Source organism: Muscardinus avellanarius, assembly GCF_963383645.1.
Source record: "Muscardinus avellanarius genome assembly, chromosome: 2".
Taxonomy (NCBI): Eukaryota; Metazoa; Chordata; class Mammalia; order Rodentia; family Gliridae; genus Muscardinus; species Muscardinus avellanarius.
The window spans coordinates 46,853,124-46,880,485 of NC_137787.1; the positions used below are offsets into that span (position 1 = coordinate 46,853,124).

At 36.0% G+C, this 27,362-nt stretch overlaps 1 protein-coding gene across 3 annotated transcripts in view; it reads right to left on the reverse strand.

Moving 5' to 3' along the window:
- Positions 1-15,900, reverse strand: part of NAB1 (NGFI-A binding protein 1) — a gene marked incomplete at both ends in the record, with an annotated part of 32,565 nt that extends 16,665 nt beyond the window's left edge. For 2 of the 3 annotated variants that reach the window (XM_080690240.1, XM_080690239.1), the window contains 3 exons: positions 3,076-3,127; positions 5,998-6,131; positions 15,076-15,894. In XM_080690240.1, coding sequence (XP_080546366.1) covers positions 3,076-3,127; positions 5,998-6,131; positions 15,076-15,894 — 1,005 coding nt within the window. Of the gene's footprint in view, positions 1-3,075; positions 3,128-5,997; positions 6,132-15,075 lie in introns of all 3 variants that reach the window. The other variant, XM_080690241.1, reaches the window with a different exon arrangement.
- Positions 15,901-27,362: the final 11,462 nt, after the last annotated feature.

Consider the following 27,362-nt stretch of genomic DNA (forward strand, 5'->3'; position numbering starts at 1 on the left):
GAGTAAGAGTTAAAAGAGCCAAAAAAAAAAAAAACCAAACCAAAACCAAAACAAAACAAAAAACAGTGACAGTTCAAACCATCCCTGACCATAAATTTCAACATTCGATAGTGATATCTAAAACCAGACAAAAAGGAAAAGTGGGGCTTAAACATGATAGTTACCCAAATCACGATCACACTAAGGGCCATTGGTGAAAAATAGACACGGACATATTTCTGGTCTAGCAGATTACTCTTCCTGGCCACTGTGTAGAATTGATTATTTTTCTTTTCCTTTAAGTTCTCCAGTGTTACAGGCCTTAGGAGTTTCTATGTTTACCTGTCTTCCCTTTCAGCACCAGCAAGTCATTAATTGTTAAATCCACAAGAATCTTACTTAACTGTTTTCCTGGGGTGAAAGAGGATAAAACTATTTCACTGATTAGACTATCTTTCAATGTAGTCTTTTAGATAATTTCAGCAAATTTTCTATATGGTATTGGAAGATAATCCATTTTAAATATTATTTCAGAACCGTGAAGCAGAGAGACAAATGTAAGCACAATTTTTAAGAGATGTGCCCCTTTTTTAAAAAAATTTTTTGGTGGTACTGGGCTTCCTGGAAGCCCTTCTACATCCGGGCTACACTCCCAGACCTATTTTATATATTTTTTTATTTGAAAACAGGGTCCTAGTGAGGCTGGCTCCGAACCAGCGCGATCCTCCTGTCTCTGCCTCCCAAGCACGGGGATTACAAGCGTGTGCCACCACGCCTGGCCTCTATAGAGATGTGCCCTTTTTATATAAAATATTCCTCTTCCTTGAGAACTCTTGTTTTAGGATAAGGTTTTTAGAGGTCAAAGATTCACAGCCAGTCATTCTTTCTTTCTTTTTTTGGTGCTAGAAATTGAACTCAGAGGCAATTCTCCTGAGCTACACCTCCAGCCCCCAATTTTTTATTTCTTATTTTGAAAAAAGGTTTAAGTTGCAGAGGGCCTAAGTAGCTGAGGCTGGCTGTGAACCCAGATCCTCCTGTCTCAGCCTCCCAAGTACTGGGATTAAAAGCATGCACCACAACGCCCTGTCACAGCCAGTCATTATTTGATCCAATAGATTTTACTAAGTGCACGACACTGTCAAATACATTAATAAACAGATAAGAGCCCTACTTTCATGAATGGTACAAACTGCTACTAAATTAAACACAAATACCTAAAAGTTCCAGATACTAGTAAGTACTATGAAAGCAAACAAAACAAACAGGGAGAAGAGCCTGAATGTAATTTGTAGGTGAGAAAGTTCCTACAGAAAGAGGGGCAGGGAAGTCGGAGAAACTCAGCTGAAACCTATGGCCACCTAGAGAAAATCATTTTTGGCAGAGGAACAGTGAGTGCTGAGGTACAAATATGTTTGGCATGTTCCAGACACAGAAAGGTAATCAACAGAGTTGGATCAGGAATGGGTAAGAGGAGGTGAGTGTGGTGTCGCATGCTTGTAATCCCAGTACTTGGGAGGCTGAGACAGAAGAACTGTGCAGGTTCGAAGCCAGCCTCAGCTACTTAGTGAGGCCCTCTCCAATGTAGTGAGAACCTGTTTAAATAAATAAACAAATAAATAAATAAGTAAATAAATAAATAAGTCTGAGGGTGTAGTCTGGATGTAGAAAACCCCTGGGTTCCATCCCCAGTACCACACACACACAAAGAATGGGTAAGAGGCCGGGTGTGGTGGTGCACACTCGTAATCCTAGTACTTGGGAGGCTGAGACAGGAAGGATCACAGGTTCATGGCCAGCCTCAGCAACTTGTGAGGCCCTCTGAAACTTAGTGAGACCCTGTTTCAAAATAAAGAATAAAAAATATGGCTGGGGGTATAGTTTGGAGGTAGAATGCCCCTGGGTTCAATCTCCAGTACCACCAAAAAAAAAAAAAAAGAATGGGTAACTATAGTAAAAAACAAGGTAACAGAATCAGGATGAAGTCATATCATGTAAGGTCTTAGATACCTCCAGAGAAATTTAGATTTTATTTTAGGTCCAGGAGAACGCTATTAGACTTAAGCAAGAAAGAAATTTATGTTTTTAAAAGATAATTTGGGCACTGGTATAAAGTACTACTGCTATACAAATAGGATTGAGTATAATGTGATGATGTAAATTTAGGGTAGTTAAGCATATTTTATATGCTTTAACTTGAAATTAAATAATGGGATGGCTAAGAGAATACTAAGTCCTACCTCCAGCTGAAGATAAAAAGCAAGAAAAGATCCACTGACTTCAACTTTCCACTCTACTATAAACCACTTTCCAAAAAAGTATTAAGAAACAGTAGTTCTGAAACCATTCTATATTTCTGATAGCCATAAGAAATGCATTTTTCTTACTCAACTCCCATCTTACTACTAGCAAGTCTAAAATGAGAAGTCTCAACCAAGATCCTCTAACAAAGGCTTTAGTTATGATAGTCTCTGTAATTTGTAGATACTAAATTATCACTTCCTCAGATAGTTAATATAAAGAAACTAAAAGCTCCTCTGAATGTACATGATGTAAGTAAGATCATAAAAGAAACTGTTTAGCCAGAAAAAAGTTTTTTGTTTTTTTTGGTTTTTCCTTTTGGTGGTACTGGGGTTCCTGGAAGCCCTTCTACCTCCCGGATACACTCCCAGACCTATTTTTATATTTTTATTTGGAAACAGGGTCTCTTAAGCCAGCGAGGCTGGCTTCAAACCTGTGCAATCCTCCCATCTCCACTTCCCAAGTGTGGGGATTACAAGCGTGTGCCACCACGCCCAGCCAAAAAAAAGTTGTAGATTGGTAAAAAACACCAAGTTGCGAATTAACCTTTGATAAACTGAATGGACATCAATCTAGTCAATACAGTTTCCTTTTGAAAATTTACTTTGTTAGTTCAACTATTATAGATACTTCAGAGTAACAAAACTATATTGTTTTTAAGATTCATTTTTCAATTCTTTTTTTCAGTTTATGAGACCATCCTTTTTGTCTGAACTAATAAAATTTCACTTTATTTTTAATGATCTTAAAATAGAAGCAAACATTAATAGCACATAAATATATTACATATAACTATACCTCTACTTTAATTCTCTTTGGGGATAATTCATCTCTTTCACCACATTTTGACCTAAGACAAAAGAGAAAAAGAAAAAAAATTATTCCTAAAGCTTCTCAGTCTATAACCTTCCCCTCAAATATATAATCTTGAAAACCCCAAATGAGAAGTGACATACTCATAACATTAAAATAATGAAGAGATTTTTCATCATTTTGACACACAATTATTTCATGTGCCACTCTAAAATCCTACTGTCAACTATGACAAGTCATCAACTGTACGTTATACCTCAATATAAAAGATACTAACATGTGAAAAAGTATATCTCAGAAACAACAAAATATGATATGAGGTTATTTATTGCAGTATTTTTTTCCAATAACAAAAGACTAAACATAACTCAAGTATCTATCAATGGGAGACTGGACAAATTGAATCATGAAACATTCATAAAATGAATACTATGTAGATGTAAAAAACTTACATATATACATACACTAATATAAAAAGATTTCCAAGATAAGCTAAGGTAAATAAAACCAAAATACAGAACAATGTAGATATATACTAATTCCTATTCTCTGGAGGGAGATGAAAATGAGAATATTACTTTATTATTGTATTTGTTTGCATGTACATAAATACTGGAAAAATGAAAAAAAAAACTATTAAAACTATGGTAAAGAGGCAGGACTGAAAGTACAACTTTTTAATTACCTTTCACATCGTTCTGGCTTCTAAATTACATTAAATTATTAATACATTTTAAAATATATTGAACTCCAGGCATGGTGGCACGTGCTTGTAATCTCAATACTCAGGAGGTTGAGACAGAAAGATCACAGGTTCACAGCCAGCCCCAGCTCCTTAGTGAGGACCTCTGCAACTTAGTGAGACCTTGTTTCAAAATAAAATATTTTTTAAAATGTGTGTATTGAGCTTTATAAATAAATATAAATGTAAATAGTAAAAAAAATTACTCAAGGTGCTTAACTCTGTAGTATGGATCTGAGATGTGGCAAGGCAGCAGAGCACAGGAACTGCTCATTCATTACAAGGCTTGTGTACCATATGACTTCTTAAATCATGTACATGCATTACTTGGATTTTAAAGAATCATTTAAAGAAGTACTCAGAATATTTTGTATAATAAAGAAAATTTTAAAAATCACTGAATCAGCGCTTGGTTATCTAACTTAAAAAACCTGGATAATAATCCTGTAATGTTACTGTATATTCTTATCCTGTTCACTTAGTCTATGTAATTTCACTTATTTTCTGTTTGCAAGTATTTTAGGCACAGAGGTAGAGTAGAAAATGAAGCTACTGTGAGTTAGAAAAACAACAGTGAATAACAGCAAATGACTATCATATAGTAGTCAGTCTCAAACTTGAGTATGTACAAGAATCATCTGGGATACTAGTGGGAACTTCAGATTCCAAGGTTCCATCTGCAAGGACTGATTTATTAGGGCTGGGAAGGGTGCTTAGGATGCAAATTTTCAATAAATATCAGTTACTCTAATGAAAGTGGTCAAATGCATCCATTCACAGAAATAGTAGCATACACAACACACAGTGGGCTGGAAATCAGGATCCATGTAGAACCAAGTGAACAAAATAAGTGATCCTAAACTACAGACAGTGCTTAGAGATCAAGTGAGAACAAGAAAAGAATACGGTGTTTACACTAAATTTAAAAACCACCATTCTGAGCCGGGCGTGGTGGCACACACTTGTAATCCCAGCATTCAGGAGGCTGAGACTGGAGGATCGTGGTTCGCAGACAGCCTCAGCTACTTAGGCCCTCTGCGGCTTGGTGAGACTCAGTTTCAAAATAAAGAATTAAAAATAGGGCAGAGGCTGTAGGAGGCTGTAGCTCAGAGGTTGAATGCCCCTGGGTTCCATCCTCAGACTGCAAAAAAAAAAAAAAAAAAAGAAACCACCATTCTTTATTTCAAACTCACATTCCATATTCTATTTGCTAGTAGGTAAAGGTACTTTCAATCTCCCTTTAAGAGTCTTAAATATCCAGCCAATTTCAGATAGAAAACACCTTGCTAAAGGAACCACCGTTTCCTCAGAGTTCATGTAGTTAATGGGTATACAAATAAATTTATAAATGCTGCCTAAATCCCATCAACTCAACACCAAAGTATGTGTAAAAAAAAGTCTAAACCACTACAAGAACAACGCTACCATGTTATAAAACTATGCCTTTCAAAAGAAAGGAAAACAGAGGAGAATTAAACAAAACAACAAAAATCACTTTGTTAGATAGAAGAAAGAAGGTCTGATGAGTATTGCACAGTAGTGTGATTATGGATAACAATTATGTACTGTATATTGCAAAACCCAAGAAAGGATTTTTGAATGTTTTCACCATAAAAAATAATAAATGTTTGAGGAGATAAGTACGTTTAACCTGATTTAAATCCTATACAATGTATATAAGTATCCTAAACATCAGAGGATACCCCATTAATAGGAACAATTTTATATTTTTTGGGCCAGTTTAAAAAATAAATTATAAAAAGTCACTTTTAACAATGTTTTGAAAAGTCACTGCACTACTTAATTTTATAAAACCAAAATCTCACTTCTATCTTTCAAAAATTTTTATACTCTGTTGGGCGTGGTGGCGCATGCTTGTAATCCCAGTACTTGAGAGGCTGAGACAGGAGGATCGCACAGGTTCAAAACCAGCCTCAGTTACTTAGTGAGGCTCTCAGCAACTTAGTGAGACACTGTTTCCAAATAAAATATTAAACAGCTCTGGGGGTATAGCCCAGAGGTAGAAGACCCCTGGGTTTCATCCTCAGTACCACATACAAATAAAAATAAAATATATATATATTTTCACACTCTTATCAATTGGTGTTCAATCTCTACATTTCCATCAAGTGATACAAAAATATTGCCAATCAGTGAACACTTACTTGGTGGTTCTATAAGTGTATTTATAGGTGACTTCTCGAGAAATCTGCCTAGCCAGGGCAAAAAGTTCATCTCTTCTTGTCAGCAGGGCATTATCCTTCACACAGAGTTGAGCAGCTGCTTCATTAACAGTAAGCTATATAGGCAAAATAAAGTTTTAAAAATTATGAACATTTCAATTTCATCAATGCATAAAACGTTTCATTTGAGAATGTAAAAACTTCATATCATTACATAATTAATCACAATTCATTAAATCAGGATGGAATTTATTCCTAATTACTCCTAAGGCCAAATTTCAAACAAAGATTAACTCAATTACTACTTTGGAGAGCCCAAGCAATTCAAAATAGCTTGGTTTTGCTTGTTTTCTTTATTTTTAGTGAGGTGGGGGGAGAGTTTATAAGTACAAAAATAAAAATAAAATGTAAAAAGTATTCTGCATCTCATTTTTCTTACAAAAAGCAAAAATGTAGTGAAAATATTTCCCCAAATAAAGGTGAATATACAGGATCTGAGAGGACTATTTTTTTGTGTGTGAACTGCTAATATCAATTCTTAGAAAGGAGTAAGTATTTATCAAGTCACTTAGTAAAACAGCAAAATTATAAAAATTTAGGTTATACTGAAAAATTAAAGGCTTGGCAATTAATCTCTAAGGTTCATCTAGTACTACCTTTTTGTGATTCAATAATTGTTATATATTACCAATATAACATTGCTAGTTTTCCAAATACCTTGCACTAAAATGTAAAATAGCAAATGTTACCATAAACTCAAAACCTTTCATTGTTTAATAAACTAGAACATTTTTCTCTAGAACATTTTTCTCATAATCTTGTCGATTTAATTAAATATAGGGAGCTGCCAAGAAGTATATCAACTAACTACATTGTGATATGAGACTATCATGCACCAATAAATGCCTTTAAAAGAGAAAAAGCAAGAAATGTATTCAGTCAAAGCATGTTCAGAAGCATAAAGAAAGTGGGACCTAAAGTCAGAGAGACCTGAGCTGGGTCCTGCTCTGTCACTCATCAGCTATGTGGCACTGGACAAGCAAAAAACTCAGACCCTCAAGAGGCAAATGGGACCATAGCACTACTTCAAAGGGCTCTAACAAGAAATAAATGAGGAGACACACCTGGCACACAGTTGTTGATGTTAGTTGTTTTTCTTTCATTAAAAGAAAAAAAATAGACATTTTTTTCTCCTTACCCAGCTCCCACCTTTACTAATAATTTTTCTTTTTAAAATTTTTTGAAAATAGAGATAAAGGAAGAATATAATTCAAGCTCAGGATACTTCCATCTAAAACAAGTATTAATATATTATAATATATTAATAAATCTCCAGTTTCCAATTCTGCAGATACTTCAATAAAATTGACACAGGTTTCTTAAAACAGGTTGGAAATAGTAATATACAGCTTATATACTATTATATTGATGCTATTATAATAATATTATTATTGTTATATGCTATATTTAAGTTTTTATATGTGTTTCACCTGTGGAAGGATGGAAAACATGGGTTAAATGGTAACTAAGAATGGGTGTGAGGGGGCAAGTCTGTAATCCCAGTTTTTGGGAGGCTTAGACAAGAGAATCACAGGTTCAAGGCCAGTCTCAACAACTTTGCAAGACCCTGTTTCAAAATAAAAAATAAAATGAGGCTGAAGGTCTTGTTCAGAGGCAGAATGTCCTTGGGTTTAATCCCCTGTCTGAAAAAAAAAAAAAAAAAGGCAATACAGTAAAAATGACCAGAAAGACAATAAAAAATAAAGGAGAAAAAGAAACTCTGGGACAAAAACAAAAAATTTTAAAAACAGGCAATAAATAACAGAATAACCACTAACTTTTAAACATAACGAAGAAAGCCAAATGGCAATAAAATATTTTTATTATTAAGGAAAACCACAAACAATATTAAATTTATCTGATAAAAAGAGTAATTAAGAATGAGAGCAAACTAAAGATATTTTCTGGTGAGGAATAGAAGCCAGAACGTTTTCCATGAACAGGATTTAAGAATTTCTAACTGGGCATGATGGCACACGCCTATAATCCCAGTACTTGGGAGGCTGAGATAGTTAAGATGGCAGGTTTGAGACCAGCCATAGAAATACAGCAACACTCTCAGTAACCTAGTGAAACCCTATTTCAAAACAAAATAGTAAAAGGGCATGGTGGAGATTATAGCTTGGACATAGACCACCTCTAGGTTCACATATACACAGAAGGAGGAGGAGGATGTAGAAAAAAGTCATTTATGATGCATCTAAGACAGAAGGAAACTAATCCCAGATGATAAATCTAATATATAAAGTATATATGTGTGTGAGGGGGAAACAGAGAAACAAACTAAAAAAGAAAATTAATTCAAAACATTAGTAATTATTATAAAGGCAAAAAGACCAAATGTTCTAGAGGTAGAAGACAATGAAAGTCAGACTGAACTTTTTTTTTTTTCTGGTACTGGGGATTGAACCCAGGGGCATCTCCCTCCAAGCTACACCTCCAGCCCTATTTTTTTTCTATTTTTAAAATAGGAATAAAACTTTCATTGTGAGGATGAGGTGAGACTACTATCACTAAGTTGATGAGAGTCTCATTACTTGCTGAGGCTGTCCCTGAATTTGTGATCCACCTGCCTCAGTCTCCCAAGTACTGGGATTACAGGTATGCACCATCACACCCAGCTCAGGCTGAATTCTTTAAAATTCAGCCATTGGCATTTACAGGAAATAAATAAAAAATATGAATTCAGAAAGGCTGAATGTAGAAGGATGATAAACAGATAATACCAGGCCATTATTAACAAGAGACCCCATAATATACTTATATTCATATTAAACAGATTTTTTAAAAATTTTTATTGGTGCATTGTAGTCATGCATCTTATTGAAGTACAAGATGATGGAGGCATATATGCACACAACACCCAATTAGCCCTTACCCAATTCCTACCCATTCCCTCTGCCTCCCTCCTTCTCTTAGTGATTGATATGCTTGTTAAATATACATCATGAACATTAGAGAATTTCTCTCTTCCCCCCTTCCCATCCCCTCAGTAGATTTTTTTTTTTTTTTTTGGTGGTACTGGGGATAGAACCCAGGGGCATTCTGCTTCTAAGCTACGCCCCCAGTCCCATTTTTTATACTTTACTTTGAAACAGGGTCTCACTGAGTTGCAATGGGCCTCACTAAGTAGCTGAGACTGTCTGTCTGTGAACCATGATCCTCCTGTCTCAGCCTCCCAAATGTTGGGATTACAAGCATGTGCCACCATGCCCAGCTCCCTCAGCAGATTTTTAAAACATGCATTTTTTAAGATTAAGATTACATAATACAGGAGAAATACAAGAGAAAAAATACAGGAGCTCTAAATAATAGTTAATAAGCCTGTTAGAATGAATACATAAGAATAATCCACAAACAAATACCAATGATACTACTTCTATACATAACAGTGATCCCATACTGGACCATAACTAAAATTTCAACAAATTCTAAAGACTTGGCATCATGCAAAACATGTTTTCTTGACCATAATGTAATTCAGTTAAAAATCATTAGAAAAAATAACTAGGATTAAAAAAATCACTCATATTTAAAAATGAAGGAATACTTCTAAATTTTGGGTCAGAAAATAAATCATGAACAAAAAGAAAAATATAAGATAGAAAATTCATAAAATAACTTCATATAAAAACTTTGGGGATAATGTTAAATATATAGTGGGAATTTATAGCTTTGATTACTTGTATTAGAAATATAATGATGGAACATTAAGTTAAAAAAATATAAACTATATGAAAGTACAACACATACAACAGCACAACCAGGGTATGAGTTAAGCTAAAGTTTGATTCTTTAAAAAGATCCATGGTTGGCAAGCTTTCTGTAAAAGGGCAGAGAATTTTAAGTATTCCAGGCTTCACAGGCCAGTCTGTGTCACGACTATTCAATTCTGCCACTGTGACTTAAAGATAATCACGGATAAACATAAAAAAAAAAAACCAGGCATGACCCTGTGTTCCAATAAAAAATTTATTTAGAAAAGCAAGAGGTAGGCCAGACTGAGCCCATCATCAATCTCTGAAAAATAATAAAACTGACAAACCTCTGGCAAGGTTGATCAGGGATAAAAAGAGGCAAATGTACAAACAATATTAGTTCTTGAATACTGTAAAACAACTTTGTACCACTAAGTGTGAAACTTAGATGCTATGAACATCTTTTCCTAAAAACTATAATTCATCAAGTGATTCAAAAGGAACAGACCACCTTAAGAGTTCTATAATTTACTTTTTAAAAGTAAACATTTCTGCCCGGCATGATGGTGAACGCTTGTAATCCCAGCATTTGGGAATCTGAGACAGGAGGATTGTGGTTCGCAGCCAGCCTCAGCTACTCAGTGAGGAGGCCCTTTGCAACTCAGTGAGACCCTGTTTCAAAGTAAAGAATAAAAAATAGGGCTGGGGGTGTAGCTCAAAGGTAGAATGTCCCTGGGTTCCAGTCCCAGTACCGCAAAAAAAGAAAAAAGTAAACATTTCAAGTATTAGATGCTGAAAACTATCCATTCGAAGCTGCAAGTTCAGGATAAAGTATCATAATTTGTTAATGGGGCTCCAGATATGGCATTCTTTTTCTTTCAAAACTGAAAGTGCTGAATTCTTCTGAAGTGGCAAATGACCTCATTTATCATTTATTCTATAGGCCTGGGTCCTTATCCTGGTAACCTGCTTGTAGCCCAGTTCCTGTAGAATTTCAACTCTACCTATATTCTCTACTGCTTTGCCATTCCCAACTGTTAGTTTCTTTCTCTTCATACACTGATTTAAGATCTGAGGCATATTGCTTGCCTAATTTGCCTCTACTAAAGCACCTTTGGATAGATAAAAAGTTCTGGCTGCTGGAAATTCTTTCAGTGCTGTATCTAGGATGTCCCTTAGCACTTGCCCCAGACCAGTAACTTATGTGGTTCTAAGCCTCATCCCTTGACACTATCTTCGTGGTCTGACTTCCATAAAACCAGCATATACCTAGCTAGGAACTATGACTATCACTCATTCTTTAGCTTTAAACAAAATGTGTTACATGATTCACTCCATTATTCTTTCCTATACAGTGTATAATACATATGAAAACAAAAAAATGTTTATGAGGAAAAAAAGTCATATGTACTTATGAGAGTTGAGAAAAATGTTCAGGTATAGATAACTTCTTGATTTTCATCCACTAGTGACCTACATACAGCTTTTTGTCTTGAAGGAGGAAGAGTAGAATTTATACAGTTTCTACAAAGAAAATTCTCAGAACAGTTAGAATAAGCCAACAGTGAATTAAGAATGAATCATGTATTTCCTTACTTAAAAGTTGAGGCCAAACTAGTAATATTCTTTAATCTTAGAAACTTAGAAAAAATAAAGTCTTTATGATTTAAAGTTAAGTGAAAATATGCAATTTTTCATGATTTAGAAAAGGCATACTTAAAAGCACTTTAATTCTCTCAAGATTGTATATTTTCTCCAAAAAAGTCTTTGACAGTTACTAGTCATAAACTCTATTCTAAAATATCTTACTGGACTAAAGTCACAAACTTAAGCAAGTGTAAAAATAATTCTTTTTTAATTTTTTTTTTTTTTTTTTTGTGTGTGTGTGTGTGTGTGTGGCACTGGGGTTCATGGAAGTCCTTCTACCTCAGGGCTACACTCCCAGACATACATACATACATACATACATTTTTTTTTTTTTTTTTGAAACAGGGTCTCTTAAGCCAGCGAGACTGGCTATGAACCTGCGCGATCCTCCGGTCTCCACCTCCCAAGCACAGGGATTACAAGCGTGCGCCACCACACCCGGCTCTTTTTGAATTTTTAAAAAACAGGATATAATTTTTTATAGTAAGGTTGATTGGGTTGATTAAAATTATCTTTTAAAATACTTTTACTTTGATATAAAAATTTAGGTCTTTTGACCCAACTTTGTGTTTCATATGCTATAAGAATTACATGAAAACAGTATTAAAGCACAAAATTAAAATCACCATGTTTTACCTTTTGTTTTGAACTGTCAGTTATAGCCTTCTAACTGGATTCTTCTATCAGTCCATAGGTAATATGAAAGCATCAAAGTGTACCTGAATTATAATGCTAAGTGCATTATAAATGTGTTGGCAGTTATTTTGCAGAAATAATGATACATAACAACTGCAAAGGGACACACTCAAAACAGATCAAATCACAGACTTAGCCAAGTCATTCTGCTAACCAGCTTTTGGATTTCAAGCTCCAGTATTCATATCTAAAATCATTTACATCAAAAGACCAGATGATCAAAACACAACAACAAATGTTAGTGAGGATGTGAAGAAGTGGGAACTCATACATTGTTGATGGTATTGCAAATTAATGCAACCACTTTGGAAAACAGTATGGAGGATCCCCAGAAAAATGGGAATGAACTTACAATATGATCCAGCAATACCACTTCTGGGTATCTACCCAAAAGAATGGAAACCAAACTACCAAACTAATGCATATGTCTCTACGTTCATAGCCGCACAATTCACCACTGCCAAACTATGGAACCAGCCAAGATGTCCATCAACAGATGAATAGATTACAAAACTATGGGAAAGTACACAATGGGATTTTACTCAGCCATAAAGAAAAACACAATTACATCATTCACAGGGAAATGGATGGAAATGGAGAATATTATGCTAAGTGAGATTAGTCAGTCACAAAAAGTAAGAAATTTGATGTTCTCCTTAATATGCTAAAGCTGGGGAGAACCTAACTACTCAAGAGGCTAAGGCAGGAGGATTGCAAATTCGAAGCCAGCGTGGGTAACTTAGTGAGACCTTGTCTCAAAATTAAAAATAAAAACCAGGCACAGTGGCACACATATGTAATCCCAGTATTCGGGAGGCTGAGATAGGTGGATCACAGGTTCGATGACAGCCTCAGCAAGTAGCGAGACGCACATCAACCAAGCAAGATCCTGTTTCAATAAATAAATAAATTGGGACTAGGATGAATCTTAGAAGTAGAATGCCCCTGGGTCCAATCCACAGTACCACAGAATAAATAAATAATTTATTAAAAATAAAAAGGGCAGGGTATATAGCTACTACTGAAATATTAAGTCTACACATTCCTTGATCTCATAATTTTGCATGTTGGAATTCATTCTATAGAATAACACAAGCCTCTAAAGGCATATGTGCATAGGAATGTTTGTATAATGTATGTAAATTTTCAAAACAGGAAACCTAAGTATCACAAAGACTAGTTAAGATAAATAATGGTATATGCATATTGTCATATACAAGCAACCCAGGAATCAATTAGGTAGCTCAATGTGTATTGACTTGAGAAGGTATCAAATAGCATATTATATGTGAGCAGTGTTCCATTAAAAAAAAAAGGAATTTGGAGAACAATGCGCAAAACATGATCCCACATTTATACATGTAAAAAGTATTTAAAAGTTTATAGAAAATAGTTTATATTCTTCTAAAATGATTGAATACTTTTACACTGAGTACATAGTCTTTTTCATGTTAAAGTACAAATAGTGGGGGGGATCTGAAGTTGAATGTGAAATACAGCATTTAATATAAACATTTTTTCAGAGGATTTAATTTCTTGCATGGGTATAAAAAAGAAATAGTCTTTTTTATTTCTGAAACTGTATTTATTTTATAATTACTTACTGGCTATACCAGACACTGAGGGTAAAAGATGGGTAAGACATCATCTCTGCACTGAAGAAATTCAAAGTATACGTCAAGGAACAGACCAGGTACAAACCAATGAGCACAATAAAGTGTTCCAAAGATACTGTGAAAGAAGTGTATGCAGAGATAAAAATGAAAAGGAAATAAAAGGTCATTCTACTTGGAGGAAAAGGGAAGAGAAAAGACATAAAATTTAAGGATGTGTTAGCCAGGTAAACATGAGAAGGAAATAAGTACAAAAGTTCACACACTTATATGTATGTTTATACAACCATATACACATATGCATATACACATACATACTTAAACAGAATAGAGCGATAAGAGTTGGGCCTGGTGGTGCAGGCTTGTAATCCCAGTACTTGGAGGCTGAGACAGGAGGATCGCAGGTTCGTGGCCAGCCTCACCTACTTACTGATGCCCTCAGCAACTTAGTGAGACCATGTCTCAAAATCAAAAATTACACAAAATAATAGGCTTGGGGTATAGTTCAGAGGTAAAATGCCTCTGGGTTCCATCTCTAGTTCTGAAGGAAAGAAAAATTTTAATGTTGACCATAAAATCAAAACAATGCTAAAAGCTACAATAATTCTTTCAACATTCATCTAATTAATATAATTCTGTTATTCTATGCTAGCTGGAAATTGCTTTAAGTTCTAGTTATTTTTATATAATTTTTTTCTTTAAAAAAGTCTACAGAAATGTTTTTGCAATAAATCACTATAGATGGGCATGATGACACAACCTTATAATCTCAGCACCTGGAATCTGTTGAGACAGGAGCATTACAGGTTCTAGGCTAGTGTAGTGGTAACTTCTTGAGACCCTGTTTCAAATATAAAGGATGGGGGTTGGGGGCAGCTCAAAAGTTGAACACCCTGGGTTTAGTCCCCACTACCACTAAAACAGAAAACAAAACAATTATATTTAAAATATTATTTTACTTCGTAATTAAAAAATAAATTGCCTTACAAATGCAAGGACTTTATACTTTGACTACTTAAATTCTGACATTTTTCTAAAACTCACCTTACATTGTACTTTCAATATGTCTGAGTTCAAAACAAAACACTCCTAACACAATAAACAGTCTCATTTCATAAGAGTTCTTCTATTTTGCTAACATCTAAGTGTTTTTAATACTGCTTTCAGAAAGCATATTTTCTTTTCTGAAAACTACTAACCAAATATCAAATGGAGATGTAGCTCAGTGAGATTTGGGCTTGATCCCCACCAGTACTGCAAAAACAAATCAACTATTACCAAGCATACCTTTAAGGAATAGCAACATACCACATATCTAGAGAGAAAGGAAAACACACATTTCTTACCTCATGAAGTGTGAGATGTTTTCCATCCTTTCTCTTTGAGTCAAATCTTCCATATATTGCACTGTATTTTCGAATTTCCTCCTCTTTGTGCGGATCATCATCGCTCATTTCAAAGATGTGACCAATCATTTTGGCCAACTTCTTGTTGGTTTTTAGCAGCTCTTTGACTTCGTTCAAATCACTTTTTGGCAACGTGGAGGCCATTCGCTCCACACACTCAGCCACAGAGAGGGCAGCAGCAGCATCCAGTGCCTCGCTGCTTTCCTTTGGGGAAGCTGGAGAGCCAAGGTCTGCTGGGGAGAGACTGTGCTCACTCTCCGTTGCATGGTGGCCTTGCCAGAGTCTGGACTCACCAACAGTCTGTAGCGCTAAGCTCCCCACCACATCTGACTTCCCCTGTCCTAAGCTTTGCACACAGGTGGTAGCAGCACATTTGGGAATTTTTAGATGAGGTTCCCGGGCATTGCTATTCCTTTCATAACTACTGCAGGATATTCCCAGCCACGTCGGCGATCCCTCTGGTAATTTATAGATGGGTATGCTACTAACAGGAAGGGAAGTCAGTGGCTGATTGAAAAGGCCAGGGTTTGTAACCCAGTCTCTCAAAGCCTTCTGCAGCCGCCTGACATGAAGAGGCTTGCTAGCCATGCCCACAAGTGCCATGATTTCCAGAAACTCTTCTTCTCCAGCTTCACAGAGTTGCTGAACATCATCACCACCTTGCTGAATAAAGGCATCAAAATAAGAAAGCAGATTGGCTTTTTGCAATATTCTATACAGCTGCAACTCTCCCAATGTCCTAGGTAAGGCAGCGGCCATTACTGTGGATGGATTTAACCTACAAAAAAGAAGACAGGAAAAAGTCATCACACTTGTTTCAAACTTTTTTGGAGGGATGGGGAGATTAAACCGGGGGGGGGGGGGCTGTTTACCTCTGAGCTATACCCTCAGCACTATTTTATTTTTTATTTTGAAACAGGACCTTGCTAAGTTATTATATACTGGGCTCAAACCTGCCATCCTCCTGTCTCAGCCTCCCAAATACTGGGACTAGAGGCATGAGCCACCACCTGTAATCAAACTTTAAACTTCTTTTATTTTTTTTACCATGTACCAATGACCGGGCTATGGCAGATGCTGAGAAACAGCATCTCCCACGCAAAAATCATAGGATTGCTCTGGCCCACTGTATCCACTGCAGAGCTGTACCTGCACAACAGCCTCCAGCAACCACAGGGCCGTTCAAACTTCTTAATAAACCCAAATAGATTAGGCACTGCCAGTGAAGCATGTAGTATAGGAAGAGAGAGAGAAAAAAAAAGCTCAGCAATGACTGCTAAGGAAGCATTTTTCCTATACATGTAAGTCTATCTCATTTTGCACTTCTAAAAAGCTTAAAGGTCAATAACTAAAGTGGCTAATTTTTCTAAAGGAAAGTAAACAGTAAACTGGGAATTCAAAGGCTACCAGGGCTACATATATAATATTTTTGGCTACATACTTTGCTGTTATGGTTTGAACATGGAGGTGGAGTGGAGATAAATCAAAATTAGCAGAAAGTAAGAAGTATAGTATGCTACCATTCATCACTTATCTTATGCCAAGCAATATGTAAAGTGTTTACACAGAATCTCACAATAGCCTCTGTAAGATACGTCATCATTATTTCCATTTTATAAAGAAACATTAGCAAGATTAGTCTTGCAGGTGAAAAAAAAGAGATTTCAGTGTGAGTTGCAGGTAAGAAAATAGGTGGTATATTTAGGAAACAAGAAAGGCAGTGAAAATTCACGTAAATACTGACTCTCGGTTTTATTTCCTGAACTTTGAGGGTCTTATTGAGAAAGTCTCTACCAGAGTCTATATGTTGGAGAGTTTGTCCTATGTTTTCTTTTAGTAATTGCAAAGTTTCTAGTCTAAGTCTTTAATCCACCTTGAGCTGACTTTTGAATCGAGATCTAATTTCATTCTTATACATATGGACATTAGTTGTCCAAGCACCATTTGTTGAAAAGACTATCTTTCCTCTAGTATGTGTTTGGTTCCTTTGTAAAAAAAAAAAAAAAAAAAAAAAAATTAACTGCTTATAAGTGTAAGGAGTCATTTCTGTATCTTCTATTCTATTGGACTATGTTGGACTATGTGTCTTTTTGCCAATACATTGCTGGTTTTGTTACAATTAAAAAGCTGCTCTGCAAAGGAAACAATCAAGAGTTTAAAGGAAGAGCCTACAGAATGGGAAAAGCCACTCCTCTGATACAGGAGTAGTATCTAGAATATATAAAAAACTCAAAAATCTTAACACTAAAAAAGTCAATAAAAAGGGCAACTGAATTACATACTCTTCTCAAAAGAAATACAATTGGTCAATAAATACATGAAAAGATGTTCAAATTACTAGCAATTAGGAAAATGCAAATCAAAACTACAAGATTCCACCTAACTCCACTCAGAATGGCAATAATAAAGAATACAAATAATAAATGCTGGTGAGGATATAGGGAAATAGGAACTTACATACTTAGTGAAATTGTAAATTAGTAGAGCCACTATGGAGATCAGTTTGGAGGATCCTCAGAAAACTAGGAATGAACCACCATATGGCCCAGCTGTACCACTCCTGAGTATCTTTCCAAAAGAATTAAAGTCAGAATACTATAGCAATACATGCATACCCATGTTTATAATAGTACAATTCACGATAGTTAAATTATGGAACCAACCCAGATGTCCATTAACAGATGAATGGATGAAGAGAATGTGGCATATACATACAATGAAATTCTCCTCAGCCATAAAGAACAAAATTATGTCACTTGCAGGAAAATGGATGGAACTAGAGAATATGATGCTAAGTGAGATGCGCCAGTCTCAAAAGATCAAGGATTGTGTTTTCTTGCATATGTGCAATATAGAGAGAAAATAGGAACCATAAGGGACTTTAAGCAAGACAGAGACTGACCTGCAGAGTAGTGGACGTGATTGGGGGAGGGACTTAGGGAGATGAGGAAAGACTGAAAAAGGAACCAGCTTAAATAATGCTACTACAATATATAAAAGTATTACTACCAATTTCACTAATATGTGTGGGGAGGGAGGAGGAAAAGGGGCATGGGATGTACAGAGAAATACACCAAGAGCTGTGTGCATGTATGCTTTTGACCACATTGAACCTCACTATGATGCATAATTGCAACATACTAATAATAATTTTTTAAACTCAAGCAAGTAAGTGACATGACTTGTGATTACTTAGGTTTAAGTGATAAAGAGGATGATATAGTTACCATTTATTGACACTCTATGGTTTCTCTCTGGGGTTACATATCTGAGAGTCTAAAATTATGACAGGCATTGAGAATACAGAAAAATGAGTATAATGAGATTCCCATTCAAATAGATGCTTATGTAAAACCACCCTGCATACAAAAATAACAGAATAGGGTCTAAATGTGTATTAGGTATAGAGACAGTCCAGAGGATGGATGAGCTCTCCAAAGAAGCAACAGAGGGTTCAAACTGGGCAGAATCAAAGAAGAAACACTTTTAGAGTCCAAGCAAACTAGGAAGCCCTTTTTTTAAATTTTATTTATTTTTAAGAGAAAGAAAAAGATCTAGCAAAGTACTTCTTGACCTCTTCAGTCTTTAAAAGCTGTTCAGTTGCCTGGAGACCTCCCACATACAAAGAAAGCTGGCCAAGTACTTCCATTTAAGAAAAACAAATGCATAATCAATAAATCTTTAGCATTAAAAGGACCCTAAAGCCCCCTATGGAGAAAATACAAAAGGCTAGAAGAATATATACATTAGTGGAAAATGGGACACCCATTCTCAACTCAAATGGTATGGAGCAATACTTAACTCATATAATGCAAACAGAAAAATATTACAATCACCCCTTAAAGCCAACTAAACCTGGGACTTATTTTCAAATGCCATCAATCAGAGTATTACACAGCCACCCCAAACAAGGAGAATGGGTCTCCCTTTCACTCTGAGGACTAATTACTGGGAAGCTTCATCTCCTAGAAATTTTGTATCATGCATAATCTGTTTTCATTAACTAGTGTTCTCCTCAAACTTTATGGTTCTTTATTTCCAAGGGCTAGTGTGGATGTGATCTGAAGACTTTAAGTTAAAAATGAAAAGTTTATTTGGTGTCCAATTCCTTTGCTAACACCTAGAAAATCATCTTGTGTGTGTGTGTGTGTGTGTGTGTGTGTGTGTGTGTGTGTGTGTGTGTTAAGGTCCCGGAGCTGCATCTCAGAAGACTCTCAGGATTTGGAAAACGAGGCAAACTGCACAAGAAGATCTCTATCTAGTATTTCCTCTGGGCAACACAAAATGTACGTACAGGTTCTTTAGGTCCACCTTCACGTTCATGTTATCACCCCTTGTTTGGAGTGGCTGTGTAATATTCTGATTGATGGCATTTGAAAATAAGTCCCAAGTTTACTTGGCTTTATCCTATTTCAGTCCTCTGGATAAAAAAAAGTTCTTGCATCTTCTAAATTACCTCAATGAGTATCTATCTGTTTGTCCCCCCAACTAGGGAGAATATATATTCTGGTTGGACACTAAACCACAAAATAGCCCTTGGGAGTGCTAGACCCACTACTTATATCTATTAGAAGGGCTTCTAGGAGTTTCTGAGATAGGACATTTACTTTCACATTATACATCTGTTCCACGTGATTTCAACTAACAAATATAACTATGTAAGGTTTATGGAGCAATCAATTAACTTACCATATCTACTCCCATTATAGGAGAGGAAACTATGACAAAAATCTAGAAAAGTGGTTTTTAATCTTTTTATGGACAATAAGGGAAAAAAAATACATGATAGATATAAATGAAAGAGAAACCTGAGAAAAGGAGAACTAAGAGATTCAAACTAAGAGTGTAGTCTTCTAAAATAAGGGGTAATTGTTGAAAATAACATTTTTATTTTAAGTTTCACCTTTTCTCTTCTCTACCCAGGAAAAAAGAAACCCCCTTACTGCCTAAGAGAAAGTCCTCATGAGCTGATAAGTAGTTATGAATACAACATTCCCATAAGGACTGATAGGATCAAATATACATTTCCAAAGGCAAGATAACAGATGAAAGATAAATAAGTATTCAGAGTCCCAGGAGGCTTTCTAAAGGCCCACACTTACTGCTGGGAAAAAAAGTTTTCTCCATAAGCTTTTGCCTTAGAAGAATGTTTCAGTTTCCTTCTAAAACCTGCTGTGATCATTTAAACACCCACCACTTCATACATTAACTTGATTTGATTTAAAAGGAAACTCTTATGAGATTTTCTGTTTTCACCAAATCTGTAACCATTCATGCTTTAACATAAAGGTCAAATAAGTTGAAAGCAAGCTCAGCCTGCATCCTTCCAATCTGAAATAAATATAAAACTGGTCCTAACACAACACTGTACACAGGTAGCTTAGGGGATAGTAAATCTGTTCAGCTGAAAACTATTACTTGGCTTCCTCAAGATGTCCTGGAACACCATGATGAGTCTAACCTTTTCATGAATTCTTTAGTTAAAGAGAGACCGGCTACTCATTCTCGGTGTAGTCAAAATAACCTAAGGCCTTGTTTCCCCTGGACAGCAAACCTCCACTTGCACCAGTTTAAACATTCCTCACTCTAGTGAGTTCAGAGAACCCCAGTATTAGGAAAAGGAACTCAACAATAGACTAGTAAGACCATTTAGTGTTGCTTTTTATTACTTGAACTACCTTAAGTAGTAACAATTTAAACTTTAAAAAAACCTTTAGTCAGGCCTGGTGGCACAAGCTTGTAACCCCAGCACTTGGGAGGCTGAGACAGGATGGAAGCCAGCCTCAGCTACTTAGTGAGGCTCTCAGCAACTTAGTGACACCCTGTTTCAAAATTTTAAAAAATATAAAATAGGTCTGGGAGTGTAGCCTGGGGGTAAAAAGCCCCTGGGTTCCATCTCCAGTACCCCCACCACACACACACTCAAAACCTTTAAAAATGTATCTTGCATTGGCTCCTTATAGGGTAACATCTGTTATCTGCCAGACTTAAACTATGCTAAATGAAATAGGAGATGTTTGGTTCAGAAAATTATATTGGACAACTCCTGCTTTGTAATGGGAAACACAATCTCCCTGAGATTCTCCAAGCCAGCACGTGAAGCTTTAGGGTAGGAGAGAGACCTTTCATGGTCACTAAGGAAAGGAAACATCATTCCTTCAAAGTTACCGCAATACAGCCTGCTTTCTGACCATACCACTTCATCAAAAATCTCAGTCAACTAGTGAGTTATCACTGGGCTTCCCTTTCATTTATCTCCCTGCTGCACATCATTAATCGCTCTTCACTTGACTCTGGAATGCCCTATTGTTTTCTTTTCCCTACCTTTCCTCACTATATTCCAAGTGCAAGAATTTTCCAAGTTTATTTGCTTGATTTTTGAGACAGTGGACTTGCTATATTGCACAGGCTAGTCTCACTCTTGAACTCAAGTGATTCTCCTGCCTCAGCCTCCAGTGCTAGACCCAGAAGCGCATCACTGCACCCAGTTCCCAAGGTTTTATGCTAGATCCCCTAACTACCCTCTGTCTGTATTCCCAGTCTTTAATTATCACTACAAGCAGTGCCCTCCAAATCTGCATCTGTAGCTGGGACCAGTGATTCATGAAGTTACTGCAGTGTTCTCAAATCAAATGTGCACCAAGCCTCGACTACTGAATAAAAAGATGTATCCCACATATCTACTTTATAAATGAAGGTACATAAACACTTCTGCAACTTAATAAAATCAACCTCACTTTTAAAAGTATAGTTGAATCTGTTTTGATAATTATGGGTTCTCAATAAACAAATGCTAGAAGTAAAATTATCATAGGTGTTTGAATTCTATTTAAAAGGTGATCCTCACAGGGTGTGGTGGCACACACTTGTAATCCCAGTAATTGGGAGGCTGAGAAAGGAGGATTGCAAGGTTTGAGGCCAGCCTCAGCTACTTAGTGAGGCCCTCCACAACTCAGTGAGACCCTGTTTCAAAATAAAGAATAAAAAATAGGGCTGGGGGTGTAGCTCAGAGGTAGAATACCCTTGGATTCAATCCACAAAATAAATTAATTTTCAAAGGTAATCCTCATACTTGAAAAGTTTTAGAAGCCTAAGATGCCAAAATTCTCCTCTAAACTATAATATGGAATTCTACTTGGGAGATGTCAAAGTCTCAAGTGTGGTACGTCCAACAAGTACACTATCTCATATCATCTTTCAGATATTAAATCTACTCTTCCCAACTAGAAGTGTATTTGTTCACTATTTTTAGTATCATTACTACCTTTCTGGTTTTCTAAATTAAAGCGGAATTCCATCTTTGTCCTGTCCTCTCCCTTCTCTAAATCTACAGGTCCTCAGTCCATACCACAACCTCTCTAATTCTCAAAAGCACCCAATCCTGAATTTTACTGCTTCTTGCCCCACTTTGAAAATAGCTTCCTCACTTCCAATACATCCCACACTACAATATCAACATTATTTCCTAAAGAAGAGGAGTGGTTCTTCACCCACCGATGCAAATTTCCTTACTGCTTAGAGAAAGAAATCCAAACTAATTACACAGGCATCCCAGACCCAAACCTACCTTTCAAGTCTTCTTTCTGTTCTTTAACCAGTCTCATATCCTTGCCAAACAGATCCACTGGACACTCCTCAAACATACTTTAAACTTCCCTGTCCCGTGCTGGATATCCTCCCTCCAACCTCAACCTTCTCCAAAGAGCCTTTCACACACCTCCTGGCTATAAGTGTCTTCTTCCTTCTCTGAACCCCACAATCCTTCCTTTCTGTCCTTTCCTGGCCTTTTCCTCTCTTGCCTCCCCTCTTATTCAAATATGCCAGGCGCTAAGCCAAGGGGGATACAAGAGAAAAGATGATCCTTTATGAAGAATCAGTTAAGAGGAAGAAGACAGACAAGAAGCAGACACTTGTGCACTGTGGTAAATGTATGCTCGCGTTATACACCAAGAGCACATAACAAAGATGGCTTAACGTGCCTCTGCAGAACAAGTAACTGTTAGAGTATAAGCATCCTGAAGATAGGAATTAGGCCTCATACATCTTTTATTCACATTCACTCCTAGCAAAATGTTCTATATAGAACATCTCTAAAGGTTGCTGTTTAATGAAAACCAATGTTTTGAGTCAGAATCTGACTAGCAGCCCCCTTTCATATATCAAAGGGGACACCTTCTGAGCAAATAAATTGGCGACACAGTGAAGGATCAATCTAACAATGGCACATTCTGTTACCTACTGTTACCTTACCTATGGTTCTTTTTATGCTCTTATCTGCAATACTTTCTCTTTCTTAAAAAAGGAATATGACAAACTCATGACTACTTTTTCCAAGAGATCAAAGGATGCACTCCCAAGTACAGGAACATATATATGTAGCTAGTGAAACATTATGTGTGAGTTCAGCCCCAAGACAAGTATTTTTTATAATTCAAGTTCAGTCATGAGATCTTGGTTTTCCATCTCTGTTCCTAAAAATTAAATGTAATAAGTTATTCCTAAATAACAAATATCTAATAAATATTCAAATGGGTTCATAATCACTACTCTTAAATATTTCCACTCCATGTTATGGGAATCATTTCTACACGCACATTTTGCGTGTGTGCGCTCACGTGTGTGTGTGTCTATATATACTTCTATGAAGTCTGTGACAGTCTAAGGAATAGACTCTTCAAGAAGTAAAGAAAAATCAAGAGCAAAATCAAAGCAAGGCTCGACCCATTTATGCAAAGGACACTGACAGACTTTAAAAAAATGTAAAGCCTTGGTTAAGAGCTCATGAGTCATTTACAGATTAAGGTGAATTAGTTCCACTAGACGATTTTTCTCTTAACATCTAGATGAGATGTACTGCACACTAAGGGAATGAAAGACTAAGACAAAAAATGAGGATGAAAGGAAAAGTAAATTTGAGGACAAAGATTACACTTAAAGCCTCCAAAGTACTGCCGATTTTAGGAGTGTAGGTGAAGGTATAGTGGCCTGGCATACGGACACAATGGGTAAAATAAAGTACATGAAAAGATTTACAAAATGTCAGGATTTGTCTTAGGAAAAGATGTGTCTCTATGAAATGAATTCTCGCTTCTCTAGTTCTAGAACCCAGAACTCAAGCTAAAATGATTAAATATATTTTAATTACATTTCATGGGTTACTTAAGATTGCATGGTTGGCCTGAATACTAACTCTTGTGTGTGTTCCAAATCTCTACCTAGGCACACTTATTAAGCATGCACTGGTGTATCTTAAGTCAAGACACTTTTGGGTCACATTACTGTCATAGCTATGAATATATGGCTTCTAATAAGTTAGTGATGATGAAACCTAAAATGTCTCCACTGACTCTTTTATGAATTCTCAATGAAGCTGGAAAAAAAATTTTTTAGAGACCCCCCCCTAAGATTTAATAGGGAAATCCAATGATTTACTTTAAGTACATTTATTAAAATTAGAAAAAGTCTGATTTATTTTTGCTATTAAACAATAACTGTGCATTAGTTTAGTAGCAATAAACAAATATTAGCTCTTACATAATAGCCAGAAATTCATCAATCAGCCAAGAGCTAAGACATTCAACAGACATTAAGAACATTCTGAGTAGACTTTGTAGGCCATTATATACAAATTTTATTATCTTTTCAGAAGTTTCTCTGTAAAAATTAATGTACCATGCAAATTAACATACAACCTCTTAAATACAATGTACTGAGAAATGACAAACTACTTGAAAGCTTAATGGTATGTTTTAGCTGTGAGAATTCTCACAAGGTGAGGATTAATATTTTTTCCCAGCACCAACTCCTCATATTTCCCACTTGTTCCATTATTAAATTTAGGGAGATACATTCTACTACTGTATGAGCTATTGAACATGTCAGATCAGAAAGGAAATTTGCATTTAGTATAATAACTGTACTATTCTTCCTTCTACTACTCAAAAAAGCAGGTAAGATAAAAATAAATCCAAAGCAAAGGGGCTAGAAACCTTTTATTATGCTCAAGTGGGTATTATTTATTCTGTAATGTACTTATGGAATTTCACAACAAAATATTCATAAAGATGATCACACATTAGTATGATCCTACACTGTCCATAAAATGGTTGCTTCCAAGAACATTAATACATATAAATGACGGTTCTGAGGTATATAGAACAAGCCTCACATTTAAAGATACATTTTACAGAGCATGTATTTCCAAAAATGTACATTAACAGCAACAAAAAAAAACTATACTGTTATTATAATAAGGAGATGAAGCCTAAGTCTTAGGATAGTGTCTAAGTCAACAGACACAAAAACCTGACATACTTCTATTTCTATCCAGCCATCTTGGACTTTAAAATTTAAATTCAGCTGGGTGTGGTAGTGCTATAATCCCAGCATTTCAGAGGCTGAGTCAGGAGGACAATAGGTTCGAGGCCAGCCTCAGCAGATTACCTAACTTACTTATGAAAAACCTGTTTCAAAATTTAAAAAAAAGCCCCACTATTAAAAAAAAAACTTTAAAATTTATGCAAGAAACTCATCAAAGATCTCCCCCACTTTATTTTTTTATTATAATTTCTTTTTTCAATCATTTACAGTGCAAATACCTAAAGCCTTTAATAGAATGTTTTAAAAGTATGGTTAAGAAGAAAAAAAACCTAATGCTTTACCTGATTCTCTTAACAATAAGAATAAAAATCCATTAAGTTTCTCCTATAGGGCAGTGGATGCTATTTACAAGTCGCAAAAATAGATAATTTGAGTTCACCTAAAATCATGCAACTATTAATTTTGAAATAGGATAACAAAGTATTAGCTTTATTTACTCAATAAATAAACTCACTAAATTTCTTGTCTCACTATAGTATTCCTAAAGACTTTTGTCATTTGAATTACATCCACAATTATCAGAATGAAATAAAGAATCTACTGTGGCGAAGTGTTTTTCTTATTACTGTGATATTCACATGCAGCAGGAGACCACCAGAACTAGGAGAAACAAAATCTTTCCAATTCTGGAATGGCCTTATTAGCTTTAGTAAAAATAAAAAAAAATTAATCAAGCCAGGGCAGTGACCCAATCCCGGTACTTGGTAGGCTGAGATAGGAGGATCACAAGTTTCAGGTCAGCACGCAGTAACTTTGCCAGAAATTGCCTCAAAATAAAACAAAAAAAGGTTGGGGGGGGTATAGCTCAGAGGTAGAATGCACTAGTGTTCAATCCCCTATACACCCCCCACATTTTTAGACAAGAAACCATCCAAAGGTTCTTTGAAATTATGTTTTAAAGACCTACTGTTCTGATATCTAATACCCAAACAAGGAAAAAAGGGGATGACAGCCTTCCAAGTCAGGTAAAATTCTCAAGAGAACCCTTATTTGCAGGTAAATTCCTATCAGAACAAAATAACATTTTAAACTTTATGGAAAAAACATACTAAAATGTCTCAAATGACACAAACACGGAGGAAAAAAGGATACCCTTGAATCTAAGAGCCACTTCTACTGGCACTTAGATTGGATCAGAAGGTGCTCCTTCAGATCTTCAGAGAACTAGCCTCCACCCAAAACAGGGAAAGCAAGTCCTCTGCATTCTCTCCAATATTTCTTTTTAAAACCCACAGCCAAAGAATACATATCATACTTGGGTATGTTGTACAAGGAAATTTCAGAAAGTAAAAAATCTAAGAAGGCAATTCACTGCGTGTACACTTTTCTAACAAAACAGCTAAGCTTGTTTAAAATGTGACTGATCCATTTTAAATTCGGTTCCTCTGCTCCTATGCAATCTAATATTATCTATTAAAACTGCCAAAATATTTTTAAACAAGATCTGAGAAATTCCTTCTCAGCTTCTGATCTTTGCACTCCCTAAAGAGTTGGCACACGTCACAGGCAAACCAACTGGTAGTGACAAGTAACTCCAAAGCGGATCTTTTGGATGAAATTGTAAATTAAAGGTCACCCTCAAATTTCCCAAAGCCTATCGAATGCCAAGGAGCGAGGGGTACGCATATGCAAATCTATGATGCCTCCAGATCGCCGGCTGCAAAACTTGGTCTGCAAAATCTCCAAAGGCATCTCGTGCCAACTCAACTACTCTCTTCTCCAAGATCCTGCAGCACTGGGCTCACTACAAGTGTCGTCTCCTAGCTTGCGAACCCCGAGATCGCAGAGCACACCTCTCTGATAGTACTTCGCTGTTTCTCCAGGGGAAGGTCTTAAGCCTCTCCACC